Genomic DNA, 15,459 nt, shown 5'->3' with positions numbered 1-15,459 from the left:
CTTTGAGACGGAGTCTCGCTTTGTCGCCCAGGCTGGAGTGCAGTGGCCGGATCTCAGCTCACTGCAAGCTCCGCCTCTCAGGTTTACGCCATTCTCCTGCCTCGGCCTCCCCAGTAGCTGGGACTAGAGGCGCCCACCACCACACCCGGCTAATTTTTTGTATTTTTTAGTAGAGACGGAGTTTCACCGTGTTAGCCAGGATGGTCTCCATCTTCTGACCTCGTGATCCACCCGTCTCGGCCTCCCAAAGTGCTGGGATTACAGGCTTGAGCCACCGCGCCCGGCCACGTGTCCTTTTCTTTGCCAATCGTACTATGGTCGCAAACTTGCATTCTTTGCAGCATGAAGAGTCTTTCGAAGAAGTGTCTGTGGTATTTCTAACCTAAATCCTATTACTTGTAGTAGCTTCCTAGGACTGCTGTAACAAAGTACCACAAACTTGGTGGCTTAAACAACAGAAATTTGTTTCAAATTCTGAAATACCTAAAAGTTCTGAAGGTGAGAAGTCTAAGATCAAGGTGAGGGCAGGTTGGTTCCTTGTGAGAGATGTAAGGAAGGCTCTGTTCATGCCCCTCTCCTGGCTGCTGGTAGTTGCTGGCAATCTTTGGTGTTCCTTGACCTGTAGATGCATCACTCTGATCTGTGCCTTCGTCTTCACATGGCATTCTTCCTATGTTTCCTCACTTAGTCTTCCCCACCTGCATGTCTGTTTTCAGATTTCCATCCCTGCTTTCTTTTTTTTCTTTTATGGGACAGGGTCTGGCTCTGTCTCCCAGGCTGGAGTGCAGTGGCACAATCTTGGCTCACCTCAACCTCTGTCTCCCAGATTCAAGCAATTCTCTTGCCTCAGCCTCCCAAGTAGCTGGGACTACAGGCGCATGCCCCCATGCCCAGCTAATTTTTGTATTTTTAGTAGAGAAGGGATTTCACCATGTTGGCAAGGATGGTCTCAATCTCTTGACCTTGTGATCTGCCTACCTTGGCCTCCCAAAGTGCTGGAATTATAGGCATTGGCCACCATGCCTGGCCCCAGATTTTCCCTTTTTAAAATGACACCAGCCATATTGGATACGAGTCTCCCCTTATGCCCCATTTTCATTTGATGACCTTTGTAAACACCCAATTTACAAATAAGATCACATTCGGAGACACTGGGGGTTGGGACTTAAAACATGTCTGTTTTGGGGTATATAATTCAACCCGTAGGATTTCACTCTATGACCCTCCCAAAATTCATGTTCTTTTGGTGTGCAAAATAGACTCATTCATCTCAACACCTCCAAAAGTCCTAATCATCCCAGCATCAATTCTAAGTCCCAAATCTCAACTACACATCATCAACTCAAAATCCCAAACCTTTCCCTCTAAATCATCCCAACAAGTTATAGGCAAGACGTGGGATATGATTCCACCTGGGTCAGAGTTTCTTTCCATCCGCAAACCTGTGAAGCTGGACAAAAAGTTACTTGCTTCCCACATGCAATGGTGGAGCAGGATAGACATTACCATTCCAAAAGGGAGAATTTGGAAGAGAAAGAGGAGTCATGGGTCCCACCCAAGTTCAAAAGCTAGGAAGGAAAATCCCGTTAACTTTTAAGGTTTAAAAATAATCCTCTGTGTCTTGATGCTGATTCCTCTGAGCCCATCATCCAGGCCTGTGAGGGTAGTGGCCCTAACCCCTCAGCCTTGGATGGTCATGGCTCTGCCCTATGGATTTAAGTTGAGCACCTCTGGGTTTGTGGTTGTAGCACCAGTCTCCCTGGCTTTGGAACCACTGTCAAAGTCATTTTTTTCTTTTCTGAAAGATAACACATTTGCAGCCAAATAGCTCTATCAACCCATTTGCTCTTTTCTTCATTTCATCTTATCTCTGCCACCTTCAGTCCAGGCCAGCAGTACTTCTGCTGAGATGGTTGACTGGATTCACAAACCACAACCTTGGTTTTCTCTTCCAAACTTGCTTTCTTATCATTTGCAATATGGATAGCCTGAGAATTTGCCAAATCTTCAAGTTCTAATTCCTTTTTGCTTAAAAATTCTTTTTTCAATTTATCTCACTTCCTTCACTCACATTTTATTGTAAATAGCAGGGAGGAAACAGGCTGTGCCTTCAACACTTTGCTTAGAAACATCCTCAGCTAAATATCTCAGTTCATTACTTGCAAGTTCTACTTTCTATCCAGCAGAGCATAGTATAGCCAAATTTTCTGCCGTTTCATAGAAAGGATCACCTTTCCTCCAGTTTCCTATAATATGTTACTCATTTCCATGTTAAACCTCACCAGAAGTACCTTAGCATTCATATTTCTACCAATACTCTGTTCATGACAATATATCTACTCTCTAAGATGCTAAAAGTTTTCTCTATATCCCTCCTTTTTTCTTTCTGAGCCCTCACTAGAATGTCCTTTAACACCTGTGTTTCTACCAACAGTCTCTTCAAGGCAATCTAGGCTTTTTCTATCATGCATCTCACAACTCGTCCAGTCTCTACTCATTACTCAATTCCAAAGCCACTTCTACATCTTTAGGTGTTTGTTACAGCAGCATTCCACATTCCAGTCGCAAAATTAGTGTAAGTTTCCTAGAAATGCCATAACAAAGTACCACCAACTGAATGGCTTGAACAACAGAAATTATTGCCTCAAAATTCCAGAGGTGAAAACACTGAGATCAAGATGTTGGTAGGATTGCTTCTTTCTGAGGGATATGAGAAAGAATTTGTTCCATGTCTTTCTCCTTGCTTCTGGTGTGTTTTTGGCAATCTTTGATGTTCCTTGGCTTGTAAATGCATCACTCTGATTTCTGCCTTCATCATGACATGGTATACATCATGGGTTTCTTCACATAGGCTTCCCTCTGTGCAACTCTGTCACCAAATTTCCCCATTTTTATAAGAACACCAGTCATATTGGATTAGGACCCACCTTAATGATCTTATTTTAACTTGATTATCTTCATAAAGATCCTATTTCCAAATAAGATCACATTCTGAAGTACTGGAATTTGGGATTTCAACATATCTTTTTGAGGAGACACCATTTGATCCATAATACTCAATAAATTATAAGCATATCTAGCTGGGCATGGTGGCTCATGCCTGTAATCACAGCACTTTGGGAGGCTGAGGCGGGTGGATCATGAGGTCAGGAGTTTGAGACTAGCCTGACCAACATGGTGAAACCCCGCCTCTACTAAAAATACAAAAATTAACTGGGCGTGGTGACATGCACCTGTAATCCCAGCTACTCAGGAGGCTGAGGCAGGAGAATCGCTTGAACCTGAGAGGCAGAGGTTGCAGTGAGCCAAGATCAGCCACTGCACTCCAGCCTGGGTGGCAGAGCGAGACTCCATCTCAAAATATATATATATTTTGTGTACATATATATATGTATATATATGTGTGTGTATGTGTGTATATATGTGTGTGTGTGTGTGTATATATATATATATGTATAAGCATATCCTAGTCAAGATTTTGAAACACAGGTTAATGTAACTTCTGGTTAAATAAAACATAAACTTGGGTTGTTATTTAATTACTAATGAGTCCATTCATTTAGTATTTATTGAATTCCTACTATGTGTTGGACATTCTCTAGCATCATGAAGTTCTTGAACTTGGATGAGAAACAATTTACATTATTCTTTCATTAACCTCTAATTGAAAGCTGCCAATCTTTTGTGATGTGGATGTTGGTAACAAACCACAGTAGTATTAGTAGGACCTGTAACTTTATTACATAGCTTTTCAGACCATATATCACAGATCTTTTCATACGACACAACAGTTGTAGGAGAGACTTCAGTATATGGTTTATGTCTTCACTATCTTGAAATTATGAGTGATTACAATTTTTACTAGATCTTAAGTACTCCTTTTTTTTTTTTTTTTTTTTTTTTTTGAGACAGAGTCTGGCTCTGTCATCCAGGCTAGAGTGCAGTGGTGTGATCTTGGCTTGCTGCAACCTCTGACTCCTAGGGTTCAAGAGATTCTCCTGCCTCAGCCTCCAAAGTAGCTGTGACTACAGATACACACCACCACATTTGGCTAATTTTTGTATTTTTTTTGTAGAGACGAGGATTTGCTGTGTTGCCCAGGCTGGTCTCAAACTCCTGGGCTCAAGTGATCCACGCACCTTGGCCTCCCAAAGTGCTGGAATTACAGGCATGAGCCACCAGGCCTGGCCTGCTCCAAAGAAAATTAAAAAAGACATGTTCATAGACACATATATTGTTATGAGGTTAATGAAAGAAATGATGTAAATTGTTTCTCATCCAAGTTTAAACTTTAAAAAGAATCTGGATTACTACATAATTCTTTAAAAAAGAACCATAAATTGTATACAATTTTTAATGAAAGACTTTAGGTAATTTTTAAAATTTGGATAATTTCAATATAATTGATTTATCTTCTAAAAATCTGTATATTTTATTTTACTCATTTAAAAATGTTGTCCTGGCCGGGCGCGGTGGCTCAAGCCTGTAATCCCAGCACTTTGGGAGGCCGAGACGGGAGGATCACGAGGTCAGGAGTTTGAGACCATCCTGGCTAACCCGGTGAAACCCCGTCTCTACTGAAAATACAAAAAAACTAGCCCGGCGAGGTGGCAGGTGCCTGTAGTCCCAGCTACTCGGGAGGCTGAGGCAGGAGAATGGCGTAAACCTGGGAGGCAGAGCTTGCAGTGAGCTGAGATCCGGCCACTGCACTCCAGCCTGGGCGACAGAGCGAGACTCCGTCTCAAAAAAAAAAAAAAAAAAAAAAAATGTTGTCCTGAGAAGGGTTGATAGGATTCACTAGACTCTCAGAAATTTCATCGCACAAAAATGATTCAGAAACATTATTCTGGATGCTGGAAATAAAGTAGCAAACAAGTCAGATAAGGTCCCTGCTTCCACAGAAGTTACCTCAGGGGATGAGGAAAGAGGAAGAGGACAAACAATAAACAAAGAGTCAGCAGATTTCTAGGTAGTCATAAGGGCTATGTATACAACTCGTGTGTATGTGTGTGTGTGTGTGTGTATGTGTGTGCGTGTATGTGTTTCCTATACTATATATGAGAGTAGGAGCAATAAGAGAAACCATATCATGTACAGCATGTAGACTAGGATAACAAGATTCAATTTGATTCTAATCACATTATGTGTTCATCAAAGATTTTTAAAAATTGTGATAAAAACATAAAATGTAAAATATACTATCTTAATCATTTTAAGGGTACGGTTCAGTGGCATTAAGTACATTCACAATGTTGTGTGACCATTGCCACCATCCATTCACGAAACTCTTTTCATCTTGCAAAACTAAAGCTTTATACCCATTAACGAATAACCTCCTTCCTTTCCCCAACGCTGGAGCAGTAACAAGATGTGTTTTACATTTTAAAAGCATGATTTCATTAAAAAAAAAATGAAGACAGTGTTTTTGCTATGCAAGAATAGAACCACCAACAGGAAACCAGTTAGGAAATATGGCAGATGAGAGGTGACAGTGGATGAACTACAGTGTTGGCAGAAAAGGAGTTTGAAATGGACTTTGGCAGTAAATCAGACAGGATTAGATGATGGATTGGAACAAGTATGGAGGAGGACTTGGGTTCTGTTTCGGACATGGTAAGTCTGAGTTGTGTCTTTCCCATCCAAGTGGAAGTGTCTAACAATTGGGTAGACAAGTCAGAGTTCAGGAAAAACACCAGAATATATTGCGGAGTTCTGGGCAAATGAGTGGGATTTGAAGCCTGGATGAGATAATCCAGGAAGATAATATGGACAAAGAACAGGTCTGAGAATAGTCTCTGGGGCATTGTCATCATTTAGAGGTCAAGTTGAGAAGAAGAGATCTTTATGAGTGACTTGTCCAATCTTACCTAGAGAACTTGGTGTTATAGAAACTTGGATCTCAGCTCAGACAAACAGAGAAAGCTACCAGTTGAAAATTCCGTCAGACTAGTCTTAGCCAGGTTGTACTAGGTCTGACCATGAGAGAGGGGTAATCTCATCTTCTAATTTATATTTACACCTAGGACGTCTAAGATGGCGCTGAGATGGGGGAGGCAAGACAGCACCAAAGAGAAATTGTTCTCTATTATTTTATTCTTTATAATTTCAACTTGTATTTTAGATTCAGGGGGTACGCGTGCACGTTTGTTGCACTGGTATGTTGCATGATGTTGTGGTCTGGGGTGTGACTGATCCTGCCACCCAGGTAGTGAGAATAGTACCCAATAGGTAATTTTTCAACCCTTGCCCCCTTTCCACTCTCCCCTCTATAATGGTCCCCAGTGTCTATTCCCATCTTTAGGTCCACGAGTACCCAACGTTTAGCTCCCACTTATAAGTGAGAACATACAGTATTTGGTTTTCTGTTCCTGTGTTAATTCATTTAGGATAGTGGCCTCCAGCTACAGCCATGTTGCTGCAAAGGACATGATTTCATTCTTTTTATGAATGTGGAGAAATTAATAATTTGAAAGCATTCAATACTGCTTGTACATAGAAAACATTATATAAATGGAATGAACATAATACATATTAACGAATCAAAGAGGAGGTACATATTTCATTGTAGAAAACCTTTGAATAAGTATCCTTTGTTGTCCCATAAATTAAGAATGCTAAACATATGTTTAAATTTTCTGTTTTATTTATTTATTTATTTATTTAATTTATTTTTTTGAGACGGAGTCTCACTCTTTCGCCCAGGCTGGAGTGCAGTGGTGCAATCTTGGCTCACTGCAAGCTCCAACTCCCGGGTTCACACCATTCTCCTGCCTCAGCCTCCCAAGTAGCTGGGACTACAGGCGCCTGCCACTACGCCTGGCTTATATTTTGTATTTTTAGTCGAGATGAGGTTTCACCGTGTTAGCCAGGTTGGTCTCAATCTCCTGACCTCATGATTCACCCACCTCGGCCTCCCAAAGTGCTGGGATTACAGGAGTGAGTCACCGCACCCGGCCACATTTAAATTTTCTGTGTCATAAGATATACTATTTTCTATGTATTATTTCTCAATAGCTATTGGATTGGTTGATCATGCAAGGTTTAAGAAGTGGTCCAAAAACAAGTTTGAAAAATTATGTCATTTTTATGTATGTATAGTTTTTTTGGTTCTAGTAAAAAAAATTTAAATGTTTTTAAGTGATCTTTAAATATCCAATAGTTTATCATCTCTAAAAATGTACTTTTGAAAAATAAATTTTACAACATGGGATATAATATAACTTGAAAGTCACGCTGTTCATTTATTTAGTTGGTCACTACAGCCTCACCTCTTGGGCAGGATTTTAATTAATGAATTATGAACATGTTGAATGTCATTTGACTTGTGATTTGATGCTTTTAATAGTTTGTGGTTTGCTAATTATTTGGAAATCTCTCACCCCTTTGTTCTAGAAGAAGCATTCTGGTTTCTGCACGGGTTCCTCTTTGCCATACGCAAACATTTGGGAAATGGAAATAGGGAAGCAGCAGCTTCTTAGAAAAACTATAGATGAATGGAACAGGAACTGCAAAATTAGCAGAATGTAAGAGGAACTGTCGATCTTGTCCATGATTGCTTTGGCTTATTTTTTCTCCTTTGCTAGGAGACCTGTTCTGATGATGTGTGTGGTCCTCACCACACTGCCCTGCCTCACCTTTTCCATAGCAGTGACTGAGGTATGGAATTTTGATTTATTCTGCTACAAGATTATGAGATTTTATAATTTCTTGTTATTGGAATTTGATAGAGCAGCGTGCTCAACAAAGTTCTTGACATTTATGTAATCCAGTCTTCTTCCAGGTTGCAACATATGTTATTTAAAGTACTAAGATCGTTGTTACCTCTGTGATTGTGAAGCAAAGTCTAATAGCCAATTTTTAAAAATTAATTTTGTGTTTGTGTGTGAGAGACAGAAATGATATTTGAACATTTAAAAAGTGAAAAATGTGAAAGTTGAACTGTATTTGTTTCTTCTGCCAACCTGATGTTTTTCATGATTGTCCTCAATTCTAAATGTATACAACAGGATCTAAGGGAAGGATCACTTACATTTTAATACCTTTGATAAGATGTCCATTGATAATAATTTGCATGTGTATAATTTGCAAATAAATTTGCAAATAATTGCAAATAAATAATATGCAAATGTATTTATTTGAAAATAATGATGAGTTTATGTTTTGACTAAATATAGCTTCAGTAAGTCTTGGATAGATACCTGCAGGGCAGGAATATCTTAGGCAGAACTTTCAGGCTGTAAGTACTTCATTATCCAAGAAGGTCAGAGAAGAATACCCCACTAATCCTCTTGATTTGCAAGGTGCTGTGAAAGATAACTTTTGTTTTCCCAAAGCATACTTAATTTACTTAAGTTACTTAATTTACCTTGTGATATTTCACTTATATGTGAAGCAAATATTCATTAAGTGTATATTACAGGCCAGGCACTGTTAGGTACAGGGCATAGGGACTCAGGAAATATGGCAGGGTCTCTGGTAGAATTTTCTGAAATTAGAAATATAAACAGGCAATTAGAACAAGTATCACAAGTGTTGTGAGACAGGGCAGTACCAAGTAATGTATGACATTAGAAATTACATGGTTGTTAGAAGGCATCATAGGTGCTGCTAGAATACATCATAGATACTACATTAGATAATGCATGAATGCACAGAATAATTTTGGGAGGCCACACAGATGTGCTTTGTATCTAGTGAACTGCAACAGATGAATATTTCAATCTAGATCTGTCTTTTCCCCTCCCAAAGACCTTGTAAATCATTTGGAAGGTTCCCAAAAACTAAAAATTTAGTTTACAACCTTTTAAGAAACATCACTGCGGTAAACTGATGGCATATCTGGAGCTCAATAGCCCTTTTTGGTTCTTTTTTATGATGTCTCATCCATTGTTACATCTTTTCCTTTCCTTTCCTTTTTTTCTTATTTAATTTTCACCGAAGTATAACGCATAAACAGAAAAGTGCACGAAAGAAAAAAGTACAGTAACAATGGAATACCACAAAGCAACCTCTGGGTAAGCATCGCTCAGGTCAAGGTCAAGAAGGAAACCTTGGCCAGCTCCATGCCCATGCTCCTTTATTTGCATTTAGTATTTTATTTTAGTTTTGTATCAGAAACTCATTGCTTGCTCATTCTTTTTTTATGCTCCTTTCAATGACTCCCTTTCCCTCCTTTCCAGAAGTCACTTCTAACTTGACTTCTGACTAGTTTGCCTGTTTTTGAAATTTTTCCAAGGAGAAATCAAATGATGTCTGGCTTCTTTTATTTAAAATATGGTTGTAAGGGTCATTTGTTTCTGTGAATACCCGACACTCATTCGTTTTCAGCTGTAGAATATTTCATTTTATGAAAAGGTCATAATTTGCTTCTGTGTTCTACTCTTGGTCGCCATCTTGATTGTTTCCAGTTTTGGCAATTACAAATAATGCGGATGTGAACATCTGTGAATATGTCTTTTGGTGTGCACATGCAAGCATTTTTGTTGGTTACATATGCAGGCGCAGAATTGATGAATCGTGAGATACTGAAATGTTACATTGTGAGAGATAAGGTCAAACAGCTTTCCACACAGATTGTACTGATTTCTATAGCATCTCTATAGAACCCACCAGCAGAGAAGGAGCATTCACCAACACTTGCATTGTGTTTTATTTTTTTGGAGACAGAGTCTTGCTCTGTTGCCCAGGCTGGAGTGTGGTGGCGCATGTGATCTTGGCTCACTGCAACCTCCTCCTCCCAGATCCAGGCGATTCTCCTGCCTCAGCCTCCTCAGCAGCTGGGATTACAGATGCCCACAACCACGCCTGGCTAATTTTTGTATTTTTAGTACAGATGGGATTTCACCATATTGGCCAGGCTGGTCTCAAACTCCTGACCCCAGGTGTTCCATCTGCCTCGGCCTCCCAAAATGCTGAGATTACAGGTGTGAGCCACCACTCCCGGCATCATCATGTCTTTTTATTTAAGCTCTTCTGGTGGGTACGATCCTGAATCTCATTGTACTTTTAAATTACATTTCTCCAGTAATTACTGCGGTTGAGCATCTTTTCATCTTGCCCATTTTTTTATTGTGATGCTTATCTTTTAAAAATCTATTTGGAAGACTCATTTTCATATTCAGACTGCACAAGCCCTTTTTGATTATTGCAAATATCTTTCCTCTCTGTAACCTGTATTCACACTTTTATATCTTTTTCATGAAAAGAAGTTCTCAACTTAAAATTAGTGCGGTTTATCTATTTCTTTCCTTTATGGATAGTGCTTGGGTCACTTGCAGAAGATTTTGTCATTGTGAATCTGAACTTCAAAGTCTTAAAATCTGTCCCTAATTATATATATATATATATATAATTTATTTCTTTTATTTTATTTTTTTGAGATGGAGTGTTGCCCTATTACCCAGGTTGGAGTGCAGTGGTGTAATCTCTATTCACTGTAACCTCCAACTCCTGGGTTCAAGTGATTCTCCCCTCTCAGCCTCCCAAGTAGCTGGGATTACAGATGTGTGCCACCACACCCAGCTAATTTTTGTATTTTTCATAGAGGTAGGGTTTCACCATGTTGGCCAGGCTGGTCTCGAACTCCTGACCTCAAGAGATTCACCCGCCTTGGACTCCCAAAGTGCTGGGATTACAGGCGTGAGTCACTATGCCCAGCCTTCTAATTATATTTTGAAGGCTGTATTGTTTCTTCATTCTTTTTTAGATTCACAATACATCTGGAATTGATTTTTGTATATGTTGTGCAGCAGTGAGTTAATTTGTTTCACCATATAACATTCAATGGACCGAGCACCATTTACTAAAAAGTGCATCCTGTCCACATTTCTCTGCTGTGCCACCTTTGTTATAAATCAAGTGCGGATATACATAATTCCTATGCCAACACTACACTGTCTTAGTTCTTGCAGCTTTATACTAATTCTTTATATCCAGAAGAGTAAATCTTCCTAGCTGGTTCTTTTTCTTTTCTTTTCTTTTCTTTTTTTTTTTTTTGAGATAGAGTCTCGCTCTGTCGCCCAGGCTGGAGTGCAGTGGCCGGATCTCAGCTCACTGCACGCTCCACCTCCCGGGTTCCCGCCATTCTCCTGCCTCAGCCTCCGGAGTAGCTGGGACTAGAGGTGCCTGCCACCTCGCCTGGCTAGGTTTTTGTATTTTTTATTAGAGACAGGGTTTCACCGTATTAGCCAGGATGGTCTCGATCTCCTGACCTCGTGATCCGCCCGTCTCGGCCTCCCAAAGTGCTGGGATTACAGGCTTCAGCCACCGCGCCCGGCCAGCTGGTTCTTTTTCTTCTAGAATTTCCTGCCTTTTTTATTTCCATATAAATTTTAGTATCAGCCTGTCTTTTTCTACAAAAAGTTGGAATATTGATTGAAGTGGCATTGAATAGTATCTTTTTTTAAAAAAAATTCATATATTTGAACTCTTTTGTCTTTGGTATTTAGAAATAATTTATCCATTTGGGGGAGATTTTCTCTATGTACAATCAAATAGTCTATGAATAATGACATTTTGTTTTTCTTCTTTCCAATATTTACACTGTTAATTTCTTTCTTTTTTTTTTTTTTTTTTTTGAGATGGAGTCTCACTCTGTTACCCAGGCTAGAGTGCAATGGTGCGATCTTGGCTCACTGCAACCTCCGCCTCCTGGGTTCAAGAGATTCTCCTGCCTCAGTGTCCTGAGTAGCTGGGACTACTGGCATGTGCTACCATGCCTGGCTAATTTTTTTTGTATTTTTAGTAGAGACGAGGTTTCACCAAGTTGGCCAGGCTGTTCTCCAACTCCTGACCTCAGGCAATCCACCCGCCTCATCTCCCAAAAGTGTCAGGATTACAGGTGTGAGCCACAGCACCCAGCCTACACTGTTTATTTCTCTCTCTGGCCCATTACCCTGGCTAAGACCTCCAGGACAATGTTGAGCAGAAATGGCCATGGTGGCATCTTTGTCTTATTCCTGATTTCAGAGGGAAAACTTTCAATATTTCATCATTAATACAATGCTTTCCATAGTTTTTTGTTATTGTGGTTTGTTTTTCTTTCTGTTTTTTGGTGGAGCAGGGTCTTGCGCTGTCACCCAAGCTAGAGTGCAGTGCCACAATCACAGCTCACTGCAGCCTCAACCTCCTGGGCTCAAGCGATCCTCCCACCTTAGCCTCTCGAGTAGCTCAAACCAAAGCTGTGTGACACCACACCCAGCTAATTTTAACATTTTTCATAGACATGGGCCTTGTTGCTCAGGTTGGTCTCGAGCTCCTGGGCTCAAGCAATCCTCCCACCTTGGCCTCCCAAAGTGCTGGGATTATAGGTGTGAGCCACCACACCTGGCCTTGCCATAGCTTTTTGTAAACACTTTAAGCAGGCAAAGGACGTATCCCAAAGTCTAGCCGAAATTATCTGAGTTCTGTCTTCTTGGAAGATTCTAAATATTAATATTTGTTCCCTTACCTCTTTGAGACTGGATTCTTAGAAACTCTGCTCAGCAGTAGAGTTGGAAGGAGTTACCCCTTCAATATTACAGGGAGCCCACTACTGTATTTTTACATGCATTTACCAAGGTCTGTCTTTAGCTGAAAATAGGCTTCCATTGATATGAGTCTTTATGATGGCTTTAGAAATGGTTCAATACCTTGTGGAGTTTAAAACCTGACAAGTTAAAAACCAACCTTCTAGTTTTTAGTAAATATAATTATAATTAATTTAGTGCTGCATTCAGACTCTTGAAAGCATTTTGAGCAAAGAAAGCACAATAATTTAATGCTTCTGAATGGTTTTCTCTAAACAGGTTCAAAAGAGCATTAATGGGTCCGCTGAAGTCTTACCTGATATGTTACCTGACCTACCCGTGTCTCTGGTTCTGCTATCCCTGATCGTGGTTGATATTATTGAAAAACTCAGGATATATCCTCTTAGAGGGAGTCAAAAGAGTAAGTGTTCTTTTAAATATGAATATTTTTTAAAGTTTGATATGTCTTTCACCTTTCTGCCCCTCTGTTATGTGACAACATGTTTAAGGATACCTTTTCTTAGGGCCAACATTGCTGATAGAAGACTGTAAACGAAGATATCTAAACATAATTAGTTTTAAATCTACCTTGATAGCTAGGCAGCTGCTTTTGTTTCCTATCTGCATTTTGGTAGTACTGATAAATTAAAAATTATCAAATAGTTAATACCAAAAACCTTAATGTTTATTCCAGCAAGAAATTATCCAAGTAAATTATTTAGATGTATATTTTTCTAGGAAGTCTCTTAAACCATATGTTTAAATGAATTAATAAAAAGCTTAGTTTGGAGACTTTTACTACAGGAATTAATATGACTATGGTAGTTATGTCCTAGATAATTATGTGTGTTTTTTTTAAAATTATACTTCAAGTTCTAGGGTACGTGTGCCAACGTGCAGGTTTGTTACATATGTATACATGTGCCATGTTGATGTGCTGCACCCATTAACTCATCATTTACATTAGGTATATCTCCTAATGCTGTCCCTCCCCCCTCCCCAATTATGTGTTTTTAATTGTGAATTATAAAAATGCCAAAGATCGCACTAATAAAACCAAGCTATGGCTGGGTGTGGTGGCTCACGCCTGTAATCCCAGCACTTTGGGAGGCCAGGATGGGAAGGTGGCACGAGCTCAGGAGTTTGAGACCAGCCTGAGCAACATAGCAAGATGCCATCCCTATAAAAAAAATAAAATTTAAAGAAAACCCAACAAGATATGCCACATCTCCTCCAAAGTGATGAGTTGAACGAAATACAGATTGGCCCTTACAAAAAGGTATTTTGTTAACAGAGTAGTTTATTTATTTAGTCATAAATTACTCCAACTTTCATTAAATTTCATGTGGTAGTATCTTTGTTTAATTGGCAATATTTGTATGCTAGCTACCTTGTGGCTAAGATTTTGTCATGTTGTGCATTTGAAATGGGTAAAGTTTGTCAGTTGTTTTCTGATGGGGTGAATGGGAGTCAACTGAGTGAGGCTCAGGAGACAGCTTCAGAGTGACGGGGTCACCACTGGAGCCTGTCAGTCATTTATCAGTCAGATACCAGTAGCTTCCAGTCACTCTTGCTGCTCAGGTGGAAAGCAAAACTGAGGTGAAGGCCACTAGGAAATTGCAGAATCTGAGCCTGTCACTTTCTACTTCTTCCTTGGGAGGGAGATGACGGTCTGTTATGTCTAACATAACACAGGTGACATGTAGGTTGATAAGATGGCAGTTGGGGCCATCTGGTGAGCGGAAAGCCCACCTAAGTCACATCTGCCCTCCAGAGTCAGGATTATTTGTCTTAAACTCAGGAGAGTTGGGAATTTCCAAATCCTTTGCTACATCTCTAGATTCCTTAAAAATTCAAATCTATTTTTAAATTTGATTTTTTTTTTTTTAATTTGAGCTGGAGTCTCGCTGTGTTGCCTAGGTTGATCTAGAGTTCTTGAGCTCAGGAGATCCTCCTGCATCAGCCTCCTGAGTAGCTGGGATTCTAGGTGTGCACACCTGCAACCAGCTTTAAATTGGATGGTTTCTGATGACTCTGTATTTTCTATATTAATATAAATTTCCTGTGCAAGTTTAAAGGTCTTTTTAAAAAAGAAAGACACATGTATCTTTTCGGGAATAAGTTAATGGCATTTTATTTTTGTTAGTGATGAACTTTTTATTTTTATTTTTATTTTTTTTTGAGATGGAGTCTTGCTCTGGAATGCAGTGGCGTGACCTCTGCTCACTGCAACCTCTGCCTCCTGGGTTTAAGCAATTCTCCCGCCTCAGCCTCCCGAGTAGCTGGGATTGCAGGCATGCACCACCATGTGTGGCTGATTTTTGTATTTTTAGTGAGGGTGGGGTTTCATCATGTTGGCCAGGCTGGTCTCGAACTCCTGACCTCAGGTGATCCATCCACCTTGGCCTCCCAAAGTGCTGGGATTACAGGTGTGAACCACCGTGGCCAACCATTAGTTGGATTTTTAAAGGGGAATTTTCCTTGTATCCATAACTTCAACAATGACACTGAGAACTGAAATAAGACAAAAAAGAAGTAGATCTGGGGCAGAAGACTCTAGAACATTTTGTACAACTGCTTCTCACTTGAAGAGCCTTCTTCTTGAGCTGTTCTCCATCCAAATTTAGGAAGATTAGTGTCTGATTTGATAGTTCAGCCATTTAATAAATTCACACTTAAAAAAACTAGCAGTCACTTGAAATGCCTTCATAAATATGAACGATGCATACTTTTAATTTTTATGCAAACCTCGAACCCAAATAGTCTCCTACACTGATTTTAACATGAGATTAATGATATAAATTATGTAATTTTTGAATCCATGAGGTTTTATCATTTATTCCTTGGAACATGAATTAATATATAAATACATTAATGTGTAAATCTTAAATACATAATTCTGAACCTAAGCAAATATACCATAAATATGGTTTCACTACAGGTGGTGGTACTT

At 39.6% G+C, this 15,459-nt stretch overlaps 1 protein-coding gene across 1 annotated transcript in view; it reads left to right on the top strand.

Moving 5' to 3' along the window:
* TMEM236 (transmembrane protein 236) overlaps positions 1-15,459 on the top strand; it is a 46,560-nt gene that overhangs the window by 13,185 nt on the left and 17,916 nt on the right. The window contains exons 2-3 of the mRNA XM_023223125.1: positions 7,584-7,656; positions 12,786-12,927. Of these exons, the coding sequence (XP_023078893.1) occupies positions 7,584-7,656; positions 12,786-12,927 (215 nt within the window). The remainder of the gene's footprint in view (positions 1-7,583; positions 7,657-12,785; positions 12,928-15,459) is intronic.

This window comes from Piliocolobus tephrosceles, chromosome 9 (assembly GCF_002776525.5).
Source record: "Piliocolobus tephrosceles isolate RC106 chromosome 9, ASM277652v3, whole genome shotgun sequence".
In the NCBI taxonomy this organism is placed as follows: Eukaryota; Metazoa; Chordata; class Mammalia; order Primates; family Cercopithecidae; genus Piliocolobus; species Piliocolobus tephrosceles.
This window is presented reverse-complemented; position numbering and strand designations above follow the sequence as displayed.